The sequence below is a fragment of the Mercurialis annua genome, linkage group LG3 (genome assembly GCF_937616625.2).
Source record: "Mercurialis annua linkage group LG3, ddMerAnnu1.2, whole genome shotgun sequence".
Classification (NCBI taxonomy): domain Eukaryota; kingdom Viridiplantae; phylum Streptophyta; class Magnoliopsida; order Malpighiales; family Euphorbiaceae; genus Mercurialis; species Mercurialis annua.
The window spans coordinates 29,863,917-29,886,135 of NC_065572.1; the positions used below are offsets into that span (position 1 = coordinate 29,863,917).

The 22,219-nt window shown below is 37.9% G+C and overlaps 2 protein-coding genes across 2 annotated transcripts; one reads left to right on the forward strand and one right to left on the reverse strand.

Moving 5' to 3' along the window:
* Positions 1 to 6,961: 6,961 nt before the first annotated feature.
* LOC126672478 (zinc finger BED domain-containing protein RICESLEEPER 2-like) lies at positions 6,962 to 10,524 on the forward strand. Its single transcript, XM_050366428.1, has 7 exons — positions 6,962 to 7,119; positions 7,231 to 7,270; positions 8,084 to 9,031; positions 9,090 to 10,104; positions 10,191 to 10,201; positions 10,265 to 10,272; positions 10,428 to 10,524. Exons 1-7 carry the CDS (start codon positions 6,962 to 6,964, stop codon positions 10,522 to 10,524), a joined length of 2,277 nt encoding a protein of 758 aa, XP_050222385.1.
* A 7,589-nt stretch (positions 10,525 to 18,113) lies between these two features.
* LOC126672479 (uncharacterized) lies at positions 18,114 to 19,066 on the reverse strand. The gene is made up of 2 exons (XM_050366429.1): positions 19,012 to 19,066; positions 18,114 to 18,964 (listed from the first exon to the last, which is right to left on the reverse strand). Exons 1-2 carry the CDS (start codon positions 19,064 to 19,066, stop codon positions 18,114 to 18,116), a joined length of 906 nt encoding a protein of 301 aa, XP_050222386.1.
* Positions 19,067 to 22,219: the final 3,153 nt, after the last annotated feature.

Sequence of the window (22,219 nt, forward strand, 5' to 3'; positions counted from 1 at the left end):
ATGTGGGATTATCTTTAACACTCCCCCTCAAGTGCAACCAGGACTGGACATCCGGTTGTCACTTGAAATTGACTCCCCCTGAAACTGAAACTTTTTGATTTAAAAAGTAGCGGCAACACCGGACCGGGACACTGGGAATGAACATCCAGACGGACAACCAGCAAATTAAGAATCCGGGCCAGACCCACTGAAATTTTGATTTAATAAGCAGCGGCAACACTGGACCGGGCCGCTGGGACTGGACATCCAGACAGACAACCGGCAAATTAAGTATCTGGGCCAGACCCGCTTTGATACCATATTAGAAATATTGGTGGGAGTAATTGATTTTATATAGGTGAGAATGTGACAACCCCACATGCTTATGAGAGTGTTTAGGTTCAACCATGACCTAATAACTAGAACTAGTTAATAGGTGGTTGAACCTTTACACTTATAAACTCATTTATATTTGTTCTCCTAAGCAATGTGGGATTATCTTTAACACATTGAGTGGGACTATTTATTTTCTGTCCTTCGTTGCATGGGTTTTCCTCCAAAGTGGATTGAGTGGATGGATTGTTGCCTATCTACAGCCACAACGGCTGTCCTTGTGAATGGTAGCCATGTGAATCTGATACGACTAAGGAGAGGGGTGTGGCAAGGGGACCCAATATCGCCTTATCTGTTTGTTTTGGCTGTAGAGGGTTTGAAGCTTATTTTGGACAAATCACGGCTTTTGGGGTTCACACAGGGTTTTAGTTTTACAGAGGATAGCGAACCATTTTCCTTACTGCAGTTTGCAGATGATACTATCCTGTACATTCCTTACGATATTGAGAAGCTGAGGAACTTTACTCGAATTCGTCGATGCTTTGAATTGATATCTGGATTGACAATTAATTTACATAAGAGCTTTATTATGGGGATTAATGTCAATGACGCTGATTTGTTGGTTGCTGCGCAAACGGTTGGATGCAAGATCGACTCTTTTCCAATCAAGTATTTAGGCCTTCCTCTGGCAAATAGGAAGTTGTCTACGGGTTCGTGGGATTATGTTGTGGAGCTATTTAAATCGCGCTTAGCTTTATGGAAAAGTTCTCTTCTTTCTCCGGCAGGCATGTTAGTTCTCATTAAATCTGTCCTGTTTAGTGTGCCCGTCTATTTTATGTCCATCTTTAGCATGCCGAGTGCGGTTCGAAAGCAATTGAAAATGTATATGGTTTGATTCCTAATGAAGGGGGATGTGTCCTCTCGTGTGCTTTGTAAAGTCTCATGGAAGATGATTTGTCAATACTTTGACAAAGGAGGTCTGGGTTTATTTAATCTGCAGGTGAGGAGTCAAAGTCTTTTATTTAAATAGATATGGAAAATAAGGATTAATAATAGTGGGTCTCTTTGGCTTAATGTGGTTTCTAAATGTTCCTCAATTATTGATTGGAATATTTTTTTATTTGGTGATGCGAAGAAAATGTCGTTCATATGGAGAGGCATTCGAAAATTGTGTTGTTTAGACAAAGAAGCATGGAGATTTTTTATAGGTCACTTAAAGTATAGTATTGGTGATGGGAATTCAGTATCGCTCTGGAACGATAATTGGATTGGTAATGGTCCAACTATTATTTTATTTCCTCGACTCTTTAACCTTTCGAATCAAAAAAGCGTAACTATTCGAGATGTTTGGATGGGTGGTTGGCGTTGGAGGCGGCGTTTGAGAGGCGCCGAAGCACAGTGGTTGAGAAATTTTCAACAATTTTTTAATACTCTTTCTCGTCGTGTTAGAACGAATGAAGTGTACTGGAATAATGGTTCACGTGTTTATACTTCTGCAAGTTTCTGCCGTTTAATTATGGACAGTGATGGTACAAGGAGAATGGCTCAATCTTTTAGTGGAAATGGAATTAATGTTAAGATTGGTCCTTTTGATAATGTACAGGTCCAACAAGAAGCAGAAAATGGATTATTAACAATTGATTTGTTGGGCGGTCAAGAGCAGGTCAGGTTTCCTCTTGTTGCAAGTGAACCAATTAGCCAAGGAGATGATGCCTTCAACAGAGACGAATTGCAGGGATCAAATGATCATAATGCAGAAGATTTACAGGTACCTTTTAGGCGGATTTGGAAATCTCTTGCCCCATCAAGAATTGAATTTTTTATCTGGCTTGCTTTATATAATAGAGTCCCTTCACTTGATTTTTTGGCCAAACGTTCTATTGTTAATGCTGAAAATACTTTGTGCTTGCTTTGTGGAATGGTAGAAACGCAAGATCATATTCTAATTCATTGCGAGTTTGCAAGAAGTATTTGGTGTGTTATTCTTATTAAGCTAGATTTGATTTGGATCTTTCCGAGTTCTTTCGTGGATTTTATGTTGCAATGGGAGATCTAGCATTATTCATCGAGGTCATTATCGAACGTTATGGCAAATTTTATGGTCGTTGGTGGTGTGGAAAATTTGGAAATGCAGGAATAGGATCTTTGCACGTGCGAGGATAAACAAAGAAACTGTGATCTTTAACTGCTTCACCAAGGCGGTTTTTCTCTTTAAATTTTGTAATAGAAGTTTTTGTTTTTCGGGTTTGGATTTGTTTAGAAACCCTCAATGTATTTTATTCTCTTGACTTTGTTTTTTCTAGCTTTTTAATTTGTAGGCTCTAGTGTGTCACTTCTTGTGCGAAAAATTAGAGCAGTTGGCTTTTGCCTCTTCTTGTGGCTTTGATATAATTTTATTCATAAAAAAAATTACTTAACATATTAAATCAATAAATATTAATGACATGGCATATTTTTTTCTTCTTAATTTTTTTTTTCCTTTGCTATGTCTTTCAATTGAGGAAACATTATCAAAAAAACGTATCACAAGCATGTTAGTTTATCCATGCATAATATGAGAAACAAACATATATATTGAGAAAAAATGAAATTATGAGCAGAATCTACAGCAAACAAATAATAATTAAGGATAGCAATGGGGCGGGATGAGAATGGCTCTCCCCACATTTATGGGAAATTCCATTTCCGTCCCTATTTATTTAATGAGAATGAAATCATATGTCCCCATTTTTATGGATATTTCAATTTCCCATATGATTTAATATAAACTTATAAATAATTTTATTATTTGTTGTTGAAGTTTGAAATTTTTTTGAATATAAAAAATACTAAAGTTAATTTCATATAAAATCACGACCTTTACTTAAAATTTCATTTCAATCACGATCTTTAAATGTTATCATATAAAATCATGACCCTTCATATTTTTCAAATCTATCATTTGAGTGTATTGTTTTTTTTTTTTGACTAAATTCTTTACTAAATGAATGAAAGACCTAAATTATAAATCGACAGTAAATTTTGTTATTTTTCAGTTAGAGTATGTAAAATTAGGAATTTTTAGTCAAACAAATATACCAAATTTTACTTTAGCGATAGATTTCAAATAAAGTGAAAAGTCGTGCCTTTAAATGTTAACTTTTAAAGGTCGTTAATTAAATTTGGTGTAAAGATTGTGATTTTTATGAAATTAACCCAAAATACTGTTACCTTTTATGATATTGTCTATTTACAATTAAATGTGTTAAAAAAAATATTAAATTAAATTATTCAAATTATAAATAACATACTAAAAATTAAAATATAACATAATATATATGTATATATATAACTCGAGTCCTTACGGAGACAGTGATGGGGATCCCCATGGGATGGGGACTATGCTCCCCGACACTTTCCCGTCCCTGTGGATTGAGAATCATTTATTCCCATTCCCGTACCCATGGAGATAATTAATGCGGATCTCCGCCCTATTAAGGGCGGGTCCCCATGGGGAACAGAAGATCTCTGCCTAATGCCATCTCTAATAATGATTGACCAAATATAAATATGAGCGGAGCGAAGTTCGGGCCGCTCGACCAGCCTTATGGTATGACTCTAATTTTGGAAAGGGCTTAAAAAAATGTGGAATCGCCACCTAACTTAGTTATGAATGCCTTTTATACCGACTGGATAACCTCACTCGCTTGTGGGTGAAATTATCGTTCGCGGACCAAAAGACTAGTTCGTGGACGTTGTACTTGTCATGATCCAATTTCCAACCTAAATCAAGTCGAGACCGGCGCTAAGGAATGAGAATGGTTTTTCCGAAACCCATAGCAACCCTATAACCTCTAGAAAGTTTCGCAAATATTAATCTAGATCATACATAGCGTACGATCCATTTTTTGAAAATACCGTCACGGTTAACATAAACACATTTCAAAAATATACATATAAGTGAAATACGTTGTCAAAAATACCGGTTAGATAACCATGTATCTCAACCTTCGCTTTTTTATGAAAACCTGGCGTGGTAACACTGGAAACCAGTGACTTATATCTCTCTTGCCTTAACGCATAGGCAGTCTTGGTTCAAACCACACACCACTTTTTACAACAATTAATATGTTTAATAAAATAAAACAAATACTTTTGCATCTGAAAACGATGGTATTAAACATATTAAAATATACACAGCGGACCGGTTACACATAGCCGGCATTATATAAACCATATTGTTTCTGCGTTTCAAAAACATGACGCCTACTCCTACGTAGAGGACCGGTAACTATATACACTATGCCAACTATACAGTAACCAAAATGGTATACACATACGCACTAGATCCTATCAGAGTATATACACAAATGACTAGTGACACGGCTGCTGGCATATAACACTTAAACTATTGTACCATAATAAGAGTACAAGTCTATATGTACATATCAAATAAAAGAGCTTCTCTGAAGCAGGAATGTGGAAGCTCGACTAACCTCCAAAGCTAATCACCTGAAAATGGGAAACAACAATGGGGTCAGAAATATAAGTATTTTTGAGTAGGTAAACAGGTTTACAGTTAAATACCAAAATCGCATAATATATATAAATCAAATATTACCAATTTGTCGATCCATATGAAACCCTATTCCACAAATGTGCTAACAAAAAAACTCACATCACGAGCTTATAGACTACTAAATAAAGACCGTGAACTGAATCACTGTCGTCCAATTCTGTTTCCTTATTACCTAGACAGTAATCATGAAACTGCCATCACTGTTTTACCCGCGACCATAACTCTATTACTGCCATCTCAGGATTTACCCGTTAAGTCATGGAATCCACTTTTCCAATGAGTTAACAACGATTGACCTACCTCAATACCTCAACAGAAATACATCTCAAATTAGTGTCGGTGATCACGCAGCCCTATTGCTGCCCGATAGGTAGCTCGTTCCAATGGATCTCTATTGGCTAAGTTTCATACTACTCCAATTATGGATTTAAAACAGTTGAAAACTAATATTCAAAAGTAAACACGTAACTCACGATACTGCTATGTTTACTACTTAGCTTTGTCGTATGTTGTTGATATAATTATAAACTCGTAGTAAATCCGGAAGTCGGATATCGATCGCACGAGGAGTGAATTTAAGCGATTGACAAGAATGAACTTTAGTTGCTATTCAATTCGTTTAGCAAATCCAAACATGAATTTGGTTTCAAGTAAAAGAACAAACAATCAAACTACTAATGAAACACGATACTTAATTTTAACAATTAACTAATGAACATAAGATTTAATCAATAAAGGTAAAGCACATAGAGGTTGCTAGTCATGCCAAAACGATATCTAGGTAGTTCGGGTCAAGGTAATGGGATCATAGGTTAGGTCAAGCTATTCTACGGAACCATTTCTGCTCTCTCGAGCCAGAAGTGAACGAGTCGAATCTTAATTAACAACACCAAAATCTAATCCACTCTCGTACTCATAGATTTCGATAGAACTAATCAAGTCAACTAATCAAGCAAACTTCAGAACCGAGATAGTCCTAAATCACGCTAGTGCATCTAGGTCTAAACAATCTACTCCCCTAGGTATAATCTAATTAGTTAGTTCTCGCTCTCCTAATTAAGTCACACAACAAAGATTAAGAGGCCAACCTAATCTAGGCATTAAACTCAAGAAGCACAACAACCAACATAACCCAAGAACGCTAACCCTAATCACCTATCTAACAAACATGGCAATCATAACAACCCTTAAACAAAGGGTCTAGCCACTAACCATCATCATAACACAACTTATTAAAAATAACAAAGATTAAACATAGTGTAAGGAAGAAATACCTTAGAATAATAAATAAACCTAAAAAGCATGAACAAGACAATGAAGCTTCAATAAATAAACTAATATTTGTATTGAATAACATTCCCAAAGTATCAAAATCTGGAAATAAACTTGGAGAATACTAATATCAGAGATGATCTATTGCTATTTTAAGTAAGAACAATAAGAACAATACTAAAAACTAGAGAGAAAGGTTGTTTTCTACAATAATGAAGGGTGACTAATATTCCTTATCAAATCACACTTGACCTAGAAAAGAGATAGACGGGTTTATATAGTGTTTACAAAAGAGGAAATAGGAGACAACTCATAAAAGGGTGCTTGGCCAAAAGAGAAACCATGTGTAAGTGCAGATGAAAGAGCTGAGATATCCTTCCTTCATGTCTCGAATCGCGACACATGACTTATAAGGTTGTCTCGATTCGAGACAATCCTTGAGGTAGCTACTGCCGTTAGGGGTGTGCAAAAACCGAACCGAACCGAATCGAATCGAACTGATTTTAGAAATTCAGTTCAGTTTTTCGGTTTTTCGGTTTGGGTCAGTTTACATAAATTAAATTTTCATGTTTTTCGGTTCGGTTCGGTTTGGGTGAAAAACCGACCGAATTAACCGAAAAACCAAAATGTTAAAACGACGTCGTTTTATCCTTAAATGAAATGATTCCGTTTTTCAAAATTACTCTCACTAATTCACAGCCCTAATTTTTCTTTCTCACTTCACTCAAAACACGATTATTCATCTTCATTCTCCATCCAGCCGCTTAACACAACAAAACCCTAAAACCCATCTCTCACAGTGAAGATCCGTTCAGTCACATGCACTCCGGCCGCTTTTTCCAGCTTCAATCTTGCACTCTCTCCGGTGCATCATCCTTCTTCATCGCTCTTCCACCTCGCACCCGTTCCAACGCCTTTTCTTGCTTCCATCTCGCACTTCCAATTTTTTTCCATCTCTCGCTCGCTGCTTCTCACAAGTAACAGATCGGCATTCTCCACTTCAGTTCTGGTAATTATTTAACAATTAATTTCTATGTTGAATATAATGAAACTTTTCTAAGTTTTTGATAAAGTATGATCTTTGGCAGTGTATCCCTGACAGATCAGAGAAAAGATAGCAGTAACACAGTAAGAACAAGAGATAATTACATAGAGGATAACTTTAAGATATCATTTCACTATCACAACAGCTTATATTTTTGAGTTTTTGTGCTTTTTCTAAATTTTTATATTTCTGAGTTTTTATTGATGTCAAATATACTCAGTTTCTTAGTATTGAAATGAAAACAGTTAATAGATTTTGAAAATTTTAATTGAAGGTTCAACAATTTTATTAAAAAGGGTGATATTATGGTGTGTGTGTGTATAGGGGTGTAAATAGCAGGCGTAGAATATCATGTAATTTCAGAAGGTAGATTGTTTAGAAGATGAAACAAAATTCTGAATTAAAAAAGAAAATAAATTAGCAGAGTGAGCAGGTAAATTAGTAAAGTATGAATGATTTTTTCTTTTGGGTTCATTCATTTCATTTTATAAACAATTAGTGAGTGCGAACAGTGGTAGCAATTAGAGAAGTCACTGTTTATACAACTTTTTCTTTTTAATTTGGATTATTGTTTTAGGGAAATTTGGTGCATAAGTTTTGGGATATTAATCTAATGATAATAAAATATTATAGAACCATATATATAATTGGAAAAGCTTATGTGAAACACAAAGTGGATTTCTTTTTTAAAATGTACAAAACTTCTAATATTGGCAAAAATCTAATTATTACTAAGTGATGTTGAGTTTTGATATATGTGTAGCCTGCTAGTTTTTTTGAAATTATAAAATTGTGAATTAAAATTTGTTATCCTGCTTAGTGTATACATAGAACATATAATATGTTTTTTTATAACTTCCAAATGTGAATTACAATGTCAAAATCTATTTTTGTAGATGTCAAACGCCACGACAGATATGGAAATTGATGGAACAGAAAGTAATGCAGCAGTAGATGCATCAAACTCTCAACCTTCCGTAACAAGCGAAGATACCTCGAAGAAGAAAAGAAAGGCGATGGACACTAGATCGGTTGTTTGGGACCATTTCGAAAAAACTAAGTGCAATTATTTCTTAAGACAATATGCATGCCACTCTAAAAGAAATTGTACGTCGAATTTAAAAAATCATATCCCAGCATGCATGAAAAATCCTCATAGGCACCAAACTAGGCAAGCTTTAATTAATTTGCAGCCTGCGATTTGTGATGATGGTGTTGGTGATAAGATGGGAACACTAAATTCATGGAAATTTGATCAAGAAGCTATCAGAGAGTCGCTTGCTTTTATGATTATTTTAGATGAATTGCCTTTTAAGTTTGTGGAGGGTGAGGGTTTTAGAAGGTTTATATCTTGTGCATGTCCTAAATTCAAAATTCCATCTAGGTGGACAGTGACTAGGGACTGTTTTCAGTTATACCTAGATGAGAGAATTAGGTTGAAAAACTTTATGAAACAAAACTGTCAAAGAATTAGTCTAACAACTGATACATGGACTTCAATTCAAAGAATCAATTATATGTGCATTACTGCCCACTTTATTGATACTAATTGGAGGTTGCATAAAAAAGTCTTGAGTTTTGTTCCAATTTTTTCTCATAAAGGTGATGCAATAGGCAAGGCAATTGAGACTTGTTTGTTAGAATGGGGAATAACTAATGTATTTTCAGTCACAGATGATAATGCTAGTTCTAATGATGTGGCAATCTCTTATTTGAAAAGAAGAATAATTAATTGGGGCAATCATGTGGCTGATTGCAAGTATGTTCATATGAGGTGCATTGCCCATATAATAAATCTTGTAGCTACGGAGGGTTTGAAGGATGTCAATCCTTCGGTTAAGAGAGTGAGAGATGTCGTGAGATACATTAGGAGTTCTCCTGCTAGAATTCAAAAATTTAAAGAGTGCTGAAATTGAGGGAATAGGATGCCAAAGTTCATTGTGTTTAGATGTGATAACTAGGTGGAATTCTACCTTTTTAATGCTAAAAAGAGCCATAAAGTTTGAGAAAGCATTTGATAATTACAATGAGCAAGAGTCTAATTTCAAGAGAGACCTAGGGGAAGATGGGGTTCCGAGTTCATTAGATTGGAAGTGTGGTACATTAATGACTTCATTATTAGAGCATTTTTACAATGTGACATTGCGTATTTCAGGGTCTTTATATGTCACTTCGAACACTTTTTTTAGTGAAATAAGTGACTTGTCTTGTATTTTGAATGAATGGAAAGATTGTGCGGAACTTGATGTTAGGCAATTAGGGGACTCAATGAAAGGTAAATTTGATAAATATTGGGGGGATCCGGAAAAGATGAACAAACTTATATTCTTTGCGGCTGTTTTGGACCCTAGAGAGAAATTTAAGTATATGGAATATTCATTTTCTTTAATGTATGGCAATGTTAAAGGTCTAAGTTTGTTTTCAAGTGTAAAAAATGAACTTTTTAGGCTTTTTAATGAATATAAGGATAAGTATCATTCCAATGAGGGCAGTCTTTCAACAAGTTCCAGTTATGAAGAGTCAAGTAAGAAACCCACTTCAATTTTAAGAGCAAAGTATAAGAAAGAAAAAAGAGAGAGTGGGTCTTCGTTCAATAAGAAAAATGAACTTGATATTTACCTTGATGAGACTATTTTGGAAGATGTGGATGAGCTAGACATTTTTAAGTGGTGGAAACTGAATTCTGAGAGATTTCCTATACTCTCAAGAATGGCACAAGACATATTGGATGTCCCGATATCCACCGTTGCGTCGGAATCCACTTTTATTTCGGGTGGAAGGATTCTTGATGCATTTAGGAGTTCTTTAACTCCTAAAATAGTTGAAGGATTGATTTGTGGTCAAGATTTGCTTCGGGAATCAAAGGAACCGCTATGTGTTGAACAGCTTATTGATGAAATTGAGAACATCGAAAAAGGCATATTATGCTATTGATTTTTGCGATTGTTTTTTTAATTAGAATTTATCTTGGGTGTAATGTATATTAAACTTTTCTATTTTCAGATTTGCCAAAAGTGGGGATTAGGCCAGCATGTTCATCTAACAGATAGGCGTTTTTGTTGCTCTGTTTTTTACAGCCGGAAAGGTATATTATTATTTTGCTTATTCTGTTTTTTGCTGCTTTACTATTTTTCAATTGTTGATAATCATTTACTGTTTTGATTACCATTTCTGTTTCTAAATTTGCATTTCTATTTTTTGAATTGAAAATTATTTGTATGAATGTTGTTTGTCTTATAGGAAAAGATACATTTTTGTTTCCGAAGATGTAGACCTGCTGTTTTTGATTTATGAAGATGAATGTAGCATTGTAGCTGCTGCTGTTTTGAAGATTTGAAATTTGAAAATTTATAATTCTGCATTTCAAGTTATTGAATTTCAGTTTATGTATTTTAAGTTGCTGAATTGTAGCTGCTGTTTTGAATTTGTAATGTTTAGAATATTTCTGGATTTGTTTTATGTTGGATATTTTTGAATTTGAATTTTGAAATTTATGTATACAAGTTATGTTTAGGAAAAAATAGCATATTTATGATGAAAATTGGCTTAAAAACAAGTCTGTAATTGAATATTAGCAGGTGTTATTTATAAGCTAGAACATAATTTTAATAACCAAACCGAACTATTCGGTTCAGTTTGGTTATTAGTAAAATTCGGTTCGGTTCGGTTATTTTTATAAAATTATAAAATTATTTCGGTTTTAGCATATTTCAAACCGAACCAAACCGAACCGACCGATGCACACCCTTAACTGTCTTGGCCTTCTATGCATCTCGAATCGAGATTCTCAAATAAGTGGGGTGTCTCGATTCGAGACACCCTTTGGCATGAGAGAACATTCTTCGCTTGCTTCCGACTTTCGTTCCTTTTGACGATTCTTCACTCTTTTGGCCTCAAAACACTCTGCAATGCTCTTGATTCCCTGAAACATACACACACGCTATAAGGTATACATTATCATAGAAAAGCGAGGTGAAAACATACGAAAGCATGTAGAATAGCACTCTAATTTTAGGAGTATTATACTCCTATCAAACCTCCTCACACTAAACTCTTGCTTGTCCTCAAGTAAGAACAAAGCTCACTTAGCAACTAGGAATCAAGAACTTAGCAAAAACCGACTACTAACCTCCTCACACTAAACTCTTGCTTGTCATCAAGTAAGAACAAAGCTCACTTAACAACTAGGAATTAAGAACTTAGCAAAAACCGACTACTTGTCAACAAAAGTACTCCCAACCGATCATGGTGCAAATGCAAATGTCTAGTGTCAACAACTCATGATTCATGCAAACAAATGAGGAATGCAATAAATAAAACATATTTAACCGGCATCAAGACAAATTGCACATTAATAAACTTTTCAAACGACAATCACTAGAGTACTATCACTTAAGGGACATGCGAGCATTTGGTCAATCTTAGAATATGAACACAATGGCAATCACTCAAAAGTATTAAACACAAGTAATTATTTCTCACAAGATTTTTCTCTCACACACAATTGTATAGGGTAAGGAAATGAAGCACACAAAACACGGAATTCCCATAAGTTTGCTCATAGTCCTAAACTCCACTACTTAGCTCGGTGATCGACAATTATCATATGGATCTTTACGGGTTGTAACTTGGCCAAAGGTCCGGGTAGGTCGAACTTGATATTTAGGCTAAAACTTGACTTGAAACTAGATGATACATTAACATCAACAACTTGGCCTAGTTTGAAATTTTAGCATAATTGAACTTCTTTTGAACTCTTATTACATTCTAATGCCTTTATTTCTTTTTCTTCTTGCTTTCTATTTTTATACTTTTCTTTTTCTTTCTTATTTTTTTTGTATTTTTCTTTCTTTTCTTTCTTATTTATTTTTATTTTTTTGTATTTTCCTCAAGCTACTACCTCAACCTCCTCACACTAGTTCTCAAGTCAAGTTCGGGTGTTTAGAGTGGAAATGGAAGAACGGGATTAATGAGTGAATACGGTAATATCAACAAAGATCTAGGCTCAAACTTGTGTTTTCTAGAGGTAAAAGGGTAAGCTTTAAAGTGGTCTTTAGAAATGGTTACACCTAATGCCATACTCATCTAATCATCAATCACTCAACAATGCAATCTCGAATGGACACCGAGCAAATTCTAGGAATTCTGTAACAAAATGACACTCACAATAATCAATTAGGCTCAAAATGCTCAAATAAAATTGGTGTCATGTTCATGTGCTTATGTACTATGAATTCATGCCAAAATATGCTCAAATTCAAAGTGACACAAAAAAATTCAATTTAAGGCACATATCATGAATCTGAATCAAGTACCTCGATCATGCCCAAAATCACACCATTTCAAGATTCGCTTTAATGCCAACTACACATGTCTAATTCCATTGCATTTCATTAAACAAGTATCAACTAAAAAATTCCTTAGACTAGACAAAGGCATTTAGATATTCATAAACTGGGAGATACTAATTGTTGACAAATTTTTGAAAATTGCATAAATTCTCATTTCCATAACCATGATTTCAAGACAAGAGATTAGTGTTAGGCAACACTACAACCTACACACTATCACAATAACAAAACTTGCAAGAAAATAAACTAAACAATCCTAACACAAGAAAGCAATAAAGATAACACAAATAAATCTCTAACACATTCACTTTTCAACCCTCCTCACACTATTTCAATGCCATGCCCACATTGCAATGAAATAAAAACAGAAAATTGCATGAGTTAAAGTTGAAGAAAGCAAATCTTAGAGTTCATCGAATTCAGGTGGCTCAGGTGAAGGAGCTGGAGACGGGAAACGTGGACCGCCTTGAGCATTGTAAAACTCTTGCACTTTTTGCTCGTGTCTCCTTAGTCTAGCATGCGTCTGATCTTGTTTGTACTCCATACTCTTCCACATTCTTCTGTGTTCCTCCGAAAACGCCTTGTGGGCCGCTTCAAAATCATAGGGGGCCGGTTGCTCCCATTGGACACCTTCCGGAACACCCGTTTGTTCTTCTCCTCCCTCGGTACTAGTGTCGGCTACATTCTTCTCTTTCCTTCGAGGTTGCTCCTTTTGCCTTCTCGGAAGTGGCTCCTCTCTTGGCTCAAACTCTCCCGCTCTTGGGCAAGGGGCTCTAGGGTGGCCCTCCTCCCAATTATCTCGCATGTGCTTGCTGAGAATCCTTTATTTCCTTTCATATCCCCCAAGCGAGAGGTGGTCTACATCAATCAACTTTTGAAGGCAACAATTTAAACTTGCTCTCATCAAACTCGGGGTCTTTCCTTGCCAAATGCATCACAAACCAACCATGACCGATTTTCTTCTTCTTGTCCGGAGCTTCTAGCAACATTTTCATGAACCGGTAGCCTACATTGACTTGCACATCCGGGTTGGTTTGATCCTTGAGTACCCAAAGAATTAGCAAGTCCGATCTAATCACTTTGTTGTACTCATGGCGTCTGGCATATGAGTGAGCATACCACTTGAGCAAGACAATCGAAGCGATGTCCTGTACCTCATTAACCTTGGCATTATGGCTATCAAACACCACCTTTCCCGATGCCCCATTCCATGCCTAGTTGTCATCAAAGTCTTCCGGCATGAACTTCAAACCCATATCCCACAATGAAAAATCCTCTATTAAATTCGCCAAAGTATACTCCCGTTCTTTCCCTCATAGCCAGAAAGAGATGGTAGTCTCACTTGTTGGTGACGGTTTGATCGTTGTGAAGAACTCAAATGTAAGTGGCTCACAATACTCATGCGAAGAAGCCGCCATCTTGGTAAAGTCCAACCAAGCGAGATATGCCTCTAAGACTTCATGGATGCCAAACTTCCTCATGCTTTCCCAACAAATCTTGTATGTAACGACAATACCTTTATTACTTAGGCTCTTGAACTTATCTCCTTCCGCACGGTACAGATTTCAAAAGGTGCATCAAAACGGTGGGTGAGAGCCCCCAGAGTGCTAACCCCAAAAACGTTGGACCCGGAAGCACTCTTCTTGCGATTGGAACGAAAAGATTGAATTGATGGCTCAATTTCCGGCGGTGGTGGATTCGAAGTTTGTCCGGCGGTCTTCGACGTTCTTACGATTCGTGACATGGTGAGAACGGGCAAAAGGGTATCCGAAAAATGGATTTAGTTTTGAGTTTGGCCGGAATATGTGGTGGCTAGAGGTGGTGGAACTTTTGGCTAGATGGAAGAGAAATAAGCTTTTGGGTATGGAGGTTTTCTATTTTTGGAATAGAATGGTGGAGAAGAATAAGTGATGGAGCCCTTTTATGAAAAAATTCAAAGCAAAGGATTAGAGGGCTAGGATTTGTCAATAGTTGGTGATCCATGTCAAAAATTTGAATCTTTAAAGGCTAGGATCGAGCCACATCATCAATCCATGTGAAACAAATAAGGCCCAATGAGAAAAAACAAAATTCCCCTTTTAAAGAGCTTGTCTCGAATCGAGACACCCTTGTTAATGAGGCGTCTCGATTCGAGACATCAAAAAAAGAGAGGCAGGATAGGCTGCTTCTTTTGTCTCAATTCGAGACAAGGGAAAACAGGTTATTCTGTTTTTCCTTTCTTGGGGAACCGTGATTTTTCCGAAGAATCGGTTCGCCGAACTCCTACACATCCAAAAACCGAACACACCACGTGTTATCTTGAACATAAACGTAAAAATAGCAAACATCAAATACCAAAAAAAACTAGATGAAAAGCAAATAATGAAACGCTAAACGAAAAGCAAAGAAAATCAATAAAATCAAACCTCTTGGGAATGCCTCCCAAGTGCGCTTGTTTTAGGTCGGAAGCTTGACCGTCACATGGTGAACTCAAGTAGCGGGGTCGAGATAACATTGCTTCCCAATTTGATCCGTCAAAGGCCCCAAGTAAGTCTTGCAATGGTGTCCGTTGACCTTAAACGTTTCCCCTCCTTGATTCGCCAACTCAATGGCACTATGATTCGCCACACTCCGAATCTTATATTGCCCACTCCATCGAGACTTGAGCTTGCCAGGAAATAGTCTCAACCGCGAATTGTACACCAAAACATAAGCTCCGACTTCGAATGTTTTGGGGGAAATGTGGGCATCATGTCAACGCTTGGTCTTCTCCTTATAGAGCTTCACATTTTCATAGGCTGAGAACCGGAATTCCTCCAATTCATTCAATTGCAACAAGCGTTTTTCCCCCGCCACATTAAGATCAAAGTTCAATTTTTAAATCGCCTAATAAGCCCAGTGCTCCAATTCGAAAGGTAAATGGCATGCTTTCCCATATACAATGCGGTAAGGGGTCATACCAAATGACGTTTTAAATGCCGTGCGATATGCCCATAACGCATCATCAAGCTTCAAACTCCAATCCTTGTGAGTGCCACTCACCGTCATTTCTAATATCCGCTTCAACTCTCAGTTGGAAACCTCAACTTGCCCACTTGTTTGCGGGTGGTAGGGGGTAGCAACCCGGTGATACACATTATACTTTTTCATCAAAGCATCGAATTGTCGATTGCAAAAATGTGAACCACCGTCACTAATAATAACCCTCGGGGTACCGAACCTATTCATCAACCTCTTAAGAAACATCAAAATCACTTTGGCATCATTAGTAGGTAAGGCCCCCTCTACCCATTTCGAAACATAGCACACGCCGACTAGCATAAATAGGTTCCCATGCGATATCGGAAACGGTCCCATGAAGTCAGTCCCCCAAACATCGAAGATCTCTACCTCTTGCACGGAAGTCAAGGGCATCTCATCCAGTTTAGAGATGTTGCCAACCCTTAGGCATCTATCACAATGGTTTACGAAGTCCTTAGCATCACGGAACAAGGTAGGCCAAAAGAATCCACTCTCTAGCATCTTAGCGGCGGTTCTTGCCACTCCATAGTTGCCGGCATAGTCGGATGTATGAAAAGCACTCAAGATGGGCATCATTTCCTTCAAAACAACATATCGTCTCAACATCCTGTCTCCACATTCCTTAAACAAGTACGGCTCATCCCAAAGAAAGCTCTTAGCATCAAAAAGAAACTTCTTCCTTTGATGGTGCGTCATACCATGGCATTTCCATTTCCCTAATCATCATAAGGGTTTCATCCGGAAACCACTCGTTAATCTCCATACCAATAGGAATTGGCTCCGGTTTCTAAAATCTTGACAAGTGGTCTGCTACCACATTCTCCGTGCCCTTTTTATACCGGATTTCTATGTCGAACTCTTGCACTAAAAGGATCCATCAGATGAGTCTTCGCTTGGCATCTTGCTTGGTGAAGTGATACTTCAAAGCGGCATGGTCGGTGTAAATGATACACTTGGAGCCAACCAGATATTGCCGAAATTTATCTACGGCAAAGACCACCGCCAACATCTCTTTCTCGGTGGTAGTGTAATTGAGTTGCGCTCCAGCCATTTTTCGGCTTGCATAATAGATCACATGCACCCGCTTGTCCTTCCGTTGCCCTAATACACATCCCAAGGCTTAATCTCTTGTGTCACACATGAGCTCAAAAGGAAGATTCTGATCCGGGGAAAATATGATTGGTGCGGTGACAAGAGCTTCCTTCAACCTATCAAAAGCCAACACACATTCATTAGTGACGTCAAAAGAAGAGTCTTTAATGAGCAAAGTTGTTAGAGGTCTAGCAATTGAAGAAAAATCTTTAATAAAGCGTCTATAAAAACCGGCGTGCCCTAGAAAGGCACGGACTCCCTTTACGGTGGTAGGTGGCGGAAGTTTCTCAATAACTTCCGTTTTTGCTCTATCAACTTCAATGCCGGATTGGGAGATTTTGTGCCCAAGGACAACTCCTTCTTCCACCATGAAATGGCATTTCTCCCAATTCAAGACAAGGTTCGTCTCCACGCATCTTGCTAGCACACGATCTAAGTTCTTCAAACATGCCGCGAAAGAGTCCTCAAACACTGAAAAGTCGTCCATAAACACTTCCATGCTATCCTCTATCATATCGGTCAAGATAGACGTCATACAACGTTGAAAGGTGTCTGGGGCATTGCAAAGCCTGAAAGGCATCCGCCGGTATGCAAAAGTTCCATAGGGGAAAGTGAATGTGGTATTTTCTTGGTCATCCGGAAAGATGAGTATTTGATTGTATGCGTAGTAACCGTCAAGGAAGCAATAGTATTTGTGACGTGCCACTCTTTCGAGCATTTGAACGATGAACAGTAGTGGAAAGTGATTTTTTCTAGTTTCCGCGTTGAGCTTACGATAGTCGATACATACTCGCCAACCGGTTACCGTTCTTATAGAGATTTTTCTCCCCCTTGTCGTTTTCTACAACTGTCATTCCTCCCTTCTTGGGCACGCATTAAATCGGGCTAACCCATCCACTATCCGAAATCGGATAGATGATCCCGACATCCAAGAGCTTTACTATCTCTTTATGCACTACTTCCTTCATGTTCGGATTCAATCTCCTTCGCCTTTGAGTTGACTTCTTCTACTTGTCTTCGAGATGAATCTTGTGCATCACAACTTAAGGGCTTATCCCTCGGATATCGGAAATTCGCCAACCCATGACAAAAACATGACCCTTCACTACTTGCACAACCCTCCTTTCTTGATCATTTGAAAGTTTATTGGAGATAATGATAGGTAGAGTTTCATTTTCTCCAACAAACGTGTAGCGGAGATGAGGTGGAAGCGGTTTCAATTCAACAATTGTAGGTACCTCGGAAGATGGCGGTGTCACACCCCTATTCTTGTCCAATTCCTCCGGTTGAGGCTCATTTTTTCCGGTGTCATCATCGCTTGTATCGTCGGATTGAAACGTGACCTTAGAGATTTGAGAAAAATATGTTTCCCCTCCTTCTTGCGTTGTCTCGAATTGAGATAATATGCTTATTGGACTGTGTCGATTCGAGATAAACTCCTCAGAAGCTACTGTTTGCTTCATTTTAGTGTAATTGAGACACTCTAATAAGTAGGATGTCTCGATTCGAGAAAGTCATCTGAGGAGTCCGAAATCTGAATTTTCTTCCTTCCGCCTTGATTAAACACTTCCATATTTGCTTCAAGTTGATCCCTCACAAGTTCATCCACAAAATCAACCCTCATGCAATCTTCCTCCTCGATGGTACCCCTTATGAATTTCTTCATATCAAACTTAACCGTCTCTTCATCAATTCGCATGGTCAACTTTCCCCCATGCACATCAATCAAAGCTCTTCCGGTATTCATAAAGTGGCGCCCTAAGATCATTGGGCATTCCTTGTCCACTGCATAATCCAAAATAACAAAATCAACCGGAAAGATGAACTTATCCACCATGACAAGCACATCCTCAACAATCCCATAAGGCCTCTTCAACGAGTGATCCGCTAGTTGGAGTACCATCAAGGTGTTCTTCACGGTTTTCTCCCCACATAGCGTCCTGAAAAGAGTTAGAGGGACGATATTAATACTAGCACCTAGACCACATAAGCAATTTATAGAACTCATATTTCCTATAGTGCAAGGTATAGAGAAACTCCCTGGGCCCTTTAACTTAGCCGGTAGATCGCTCAAGATTATTGGGCTACAAACTTCTAGGACGAAGATTGTTGCACCATTATCCCAACTCCTCTTTTTGGTTATGATGTCCTTTAAAAACTTAGCATATTGGGGAATCTCCCGCAAAGCATCCACTAGGCTTAGGTTAATTTGAAGTTTCTTGAATATTTCAAGAAACTTATGGAACTTTGCATTGTCCGGAACCTTCCTCAACCAGCTTGGGAACGGTATCTTAGGTACAAAAGGTGGAGGTGGTGGAGGCCTCACATATGGCTCTTCAATATCAAAGCCACCTCCTCACAAGTCTTAGGTAGCCCTTGACTTGAGCTTGCAATATCAATCACCACTTGAGGCTCATCCTCCTCTATCCTTGGCATCTTCCATTCGCTTTTTTAAGGTTCTTACCACTCTTAAGCTCAACCGCTTTATGTTGCTCTCTTGGATTGTTTTCCGTAGTAGAGGGTAGTCCACCTTGCGGTCTTCCTTGAAGTGCTAGGCCAAGTTGGGAGATTTGAGTCTCAAGAATTTGGTTTTGTGGTGGCTTGGTTCTTTTGAAGTTGTCTATTTTCAAGCTTGATCTGTTTAAGCTCTTCCATCAATTTAGCAAGCATATTCCCCTTATCCACATTTCTTTGGGGTTGAAAACCGGGAGGATGTTGAGTTCTACCACCCGAATTGTTACCATGGCCTTGATTGTGATGGTAATGCCCTTGTTGTTGTGGAGGTCTATTTCCACCCTGGAAACTTGGTCCCGCTTGTTGACGAGATTGAGTACTACCTTGGCCTTCATTGTTTCTCCACCCAAAATTGGGATGATTTCTCCACCCGGGGTTGTAAGTATTCGAATAAGGATCATTTCCTTGTCTTTGACCTCCCACGTAATTCACTTGCTCACTCAGAGCTTGCCCCGTGGAATAACACTCACCACTACTATGATTCAAATTCCCACAATGTTCACACCTTACTTGGACATACGCCAATGGAGCATTCCGAGGGGTCACTTGCTTCTTCAAGGCGTCTAGTTGGCTTTGCAAGGAGGCATTCTTAGCCTTAGCTTCAAACTCTTGAGATTGATCAAGTGTCATCAACGCTTTGTGAGTCGGAGGCCTTTTTCTTTCCGAAGACCAATTGCTACTAACCATAGCTAATTTCTCAATCAATTCATTTGCCTCCTCATATGTCTTTTGCATCAAAGAACCTCCCGATGTCGAGTCGATAGTAGCCCGTGTAGTCTCACTCAATCCATCATAGAATATTTAGATCACATGCTCCCGATGATGAGGGACATGTCTTTGGAGGTCTTTGAACATCTCCCAAGCTTCATAAAGTGATTCCCCCTCATATTGATAAAAGTCAATGATATCTTTGGTCAACTTTACGGTTCTCCCTATCGGAAAATAGTTATTGAGAAAGGCTTGAGCGAGATCCCTCCAATTATGGATCGATGCATTAGGTAGCGAATGAAGCCACAAAGTTTCCTTTTCCCTTAGTGAAAACGGAAACATTCGAAGCTTAATTTGATCGGCGGTGATATTATGAAGCTTGAACGTATTCAACACCCCCAAGAACTAGGCTATATGTTCATTCGGATCCTCACTTGGTAACCTATAGAAGGTGCACTGATTCTCTAGGAGTTAAATCGTGCTAGGCTTGATTTCAAAGGTGGCCGCTTGGACCGGTTGAGCATAACATCCATAGGTGGCATTATCCACATCCGGGAGAAAGAACTCTCTTAAGGTTTGCCTTTGCGGTTGATGGCCTTGTGCTTGAGGGCGGTCTTGCCCTTGACGCTCTTGCCAAACTCCCTCATTAAGTGGAGGAGGCGAATGTTTCCTCACTCCATCGACTTGAGGATGATATTACTTTTCCTTATAATCCTCTTTCCCATGTTCCATGATAGCGGGTCTATGATTTTCCCGCCTCACACTTCTTTCAAAGCCCCCGAGGTTGTCTTGCAACAGTTCTAGCGGAAGATTAGCCCTTCGTGTATTGTGCATACGCTATAGTGGATCTCCTACACAAACGAAAATAAGCAAACCGCGCGTAAACCAGGAAAAAAGCAAAAATAATAATAGTAACAAAAACAGAAAATAAAACTAACTCGTCCGAACTACAACTAATTTCAATCAATCAATAAACACTCGTCACCCCCCGGCAACGGCGCCAAAAACTTGTTGACATAATTACCAACTTGTAGTAAATCTGGAAGTCGGATATCGATCCCACGAGGAGTGAATTTAGAGCGATTGGCGAGAATGAACTTTAATTGCTATTCAGTTCGTTTAGAAAATCAAAACAAGAATTTGGTATCAAGTAAAAGAACAAATAATCAAACTACTAATGAAACACGATACTCAATTTTAATAATTAAATAAATAATCAACTAATTAACACAATAGTTAATCAATAAAGATAAAACGCTTATGGGTTGTTAGTCATGCCAAAACGATATCTAGGTAGTTTGGGTCAAGGTAATGGGATCTTAGGTTGGGTCAAGCTATTCTACGGAATCATTTCTGTTCTCTCGAGCCGGAAGTGAACGAGTCGAATCTTATTAAACAACACTCAAATCTAATCCACTCTCGTGCTCATAGATTTCGATAAAACTAATCAAGTCAACTAATAAAGCAAACTTCACAACCGAGATAGTCCTAAATCACGCTAGTGCATCTAGGTCTAAACCATGTACTCCACTAGGTATAATCAAATTAGTCAGCTCTCACTCTCCTAAATAAATCACACAACAAAGATTAAGAGGCCAACCTAATCTAGGCATTAAGCTCAAGAAGCACAACAACCAACATAACCCAAGAACCCTAACCCTAATCACCTATCTAACAAACATGGAAATCATAATAACCCCTAAACAAAGGGTCTAGCCACTAACCATCATCATAACACAACTAATTAAACAATAACAAAGATTAAGCATAGTGTGAGGAAGAAATACCTTAAAATAATAAATGAACCTTAAAAGCATGAACAAGATAATGAAACTTCAATAAAAAACAAATACTTATATTGAATAACTTTCCCAAAGTAGCAAAATCTGGAAATAAACTTGAAAAACACTAATATCAAAGATGATCTATTGCTATTTTACGTAAGAACAATAAGAACAATACTAAAAACTAGAGAGAAAAGTTGTTTTCTATAGTAATGAAGAGTGACTAATATTCTCTATCAAATCACACTTAACCTAGAAAAGAGATAAAAGGGTTTATATAGTGTTTACAAAAGAGGAAATAGGAGACAACTCATAAAAGGGTGCTTGGCTAAAAAAGAAACCATGTGTAAGTGCAAATGAAAGAGCTGAGATCTCCTTCCTTCATGTCTCGAATCTAGACACATGAGTTATAAGGTTTTCTCGATTCGAGACAATCCTTGAGGTAGCTACTGCCTTGGCCTTCTATGCATCTTGAATCGAGATGCTCAAATAAGTGGGGGTTTCTCGATTCGAGACACCCTTTGGCATGAAAGAGCATTCTTTGCTTGCTTCCGACTTTCGATCCTTTTGACGATTCTTCACT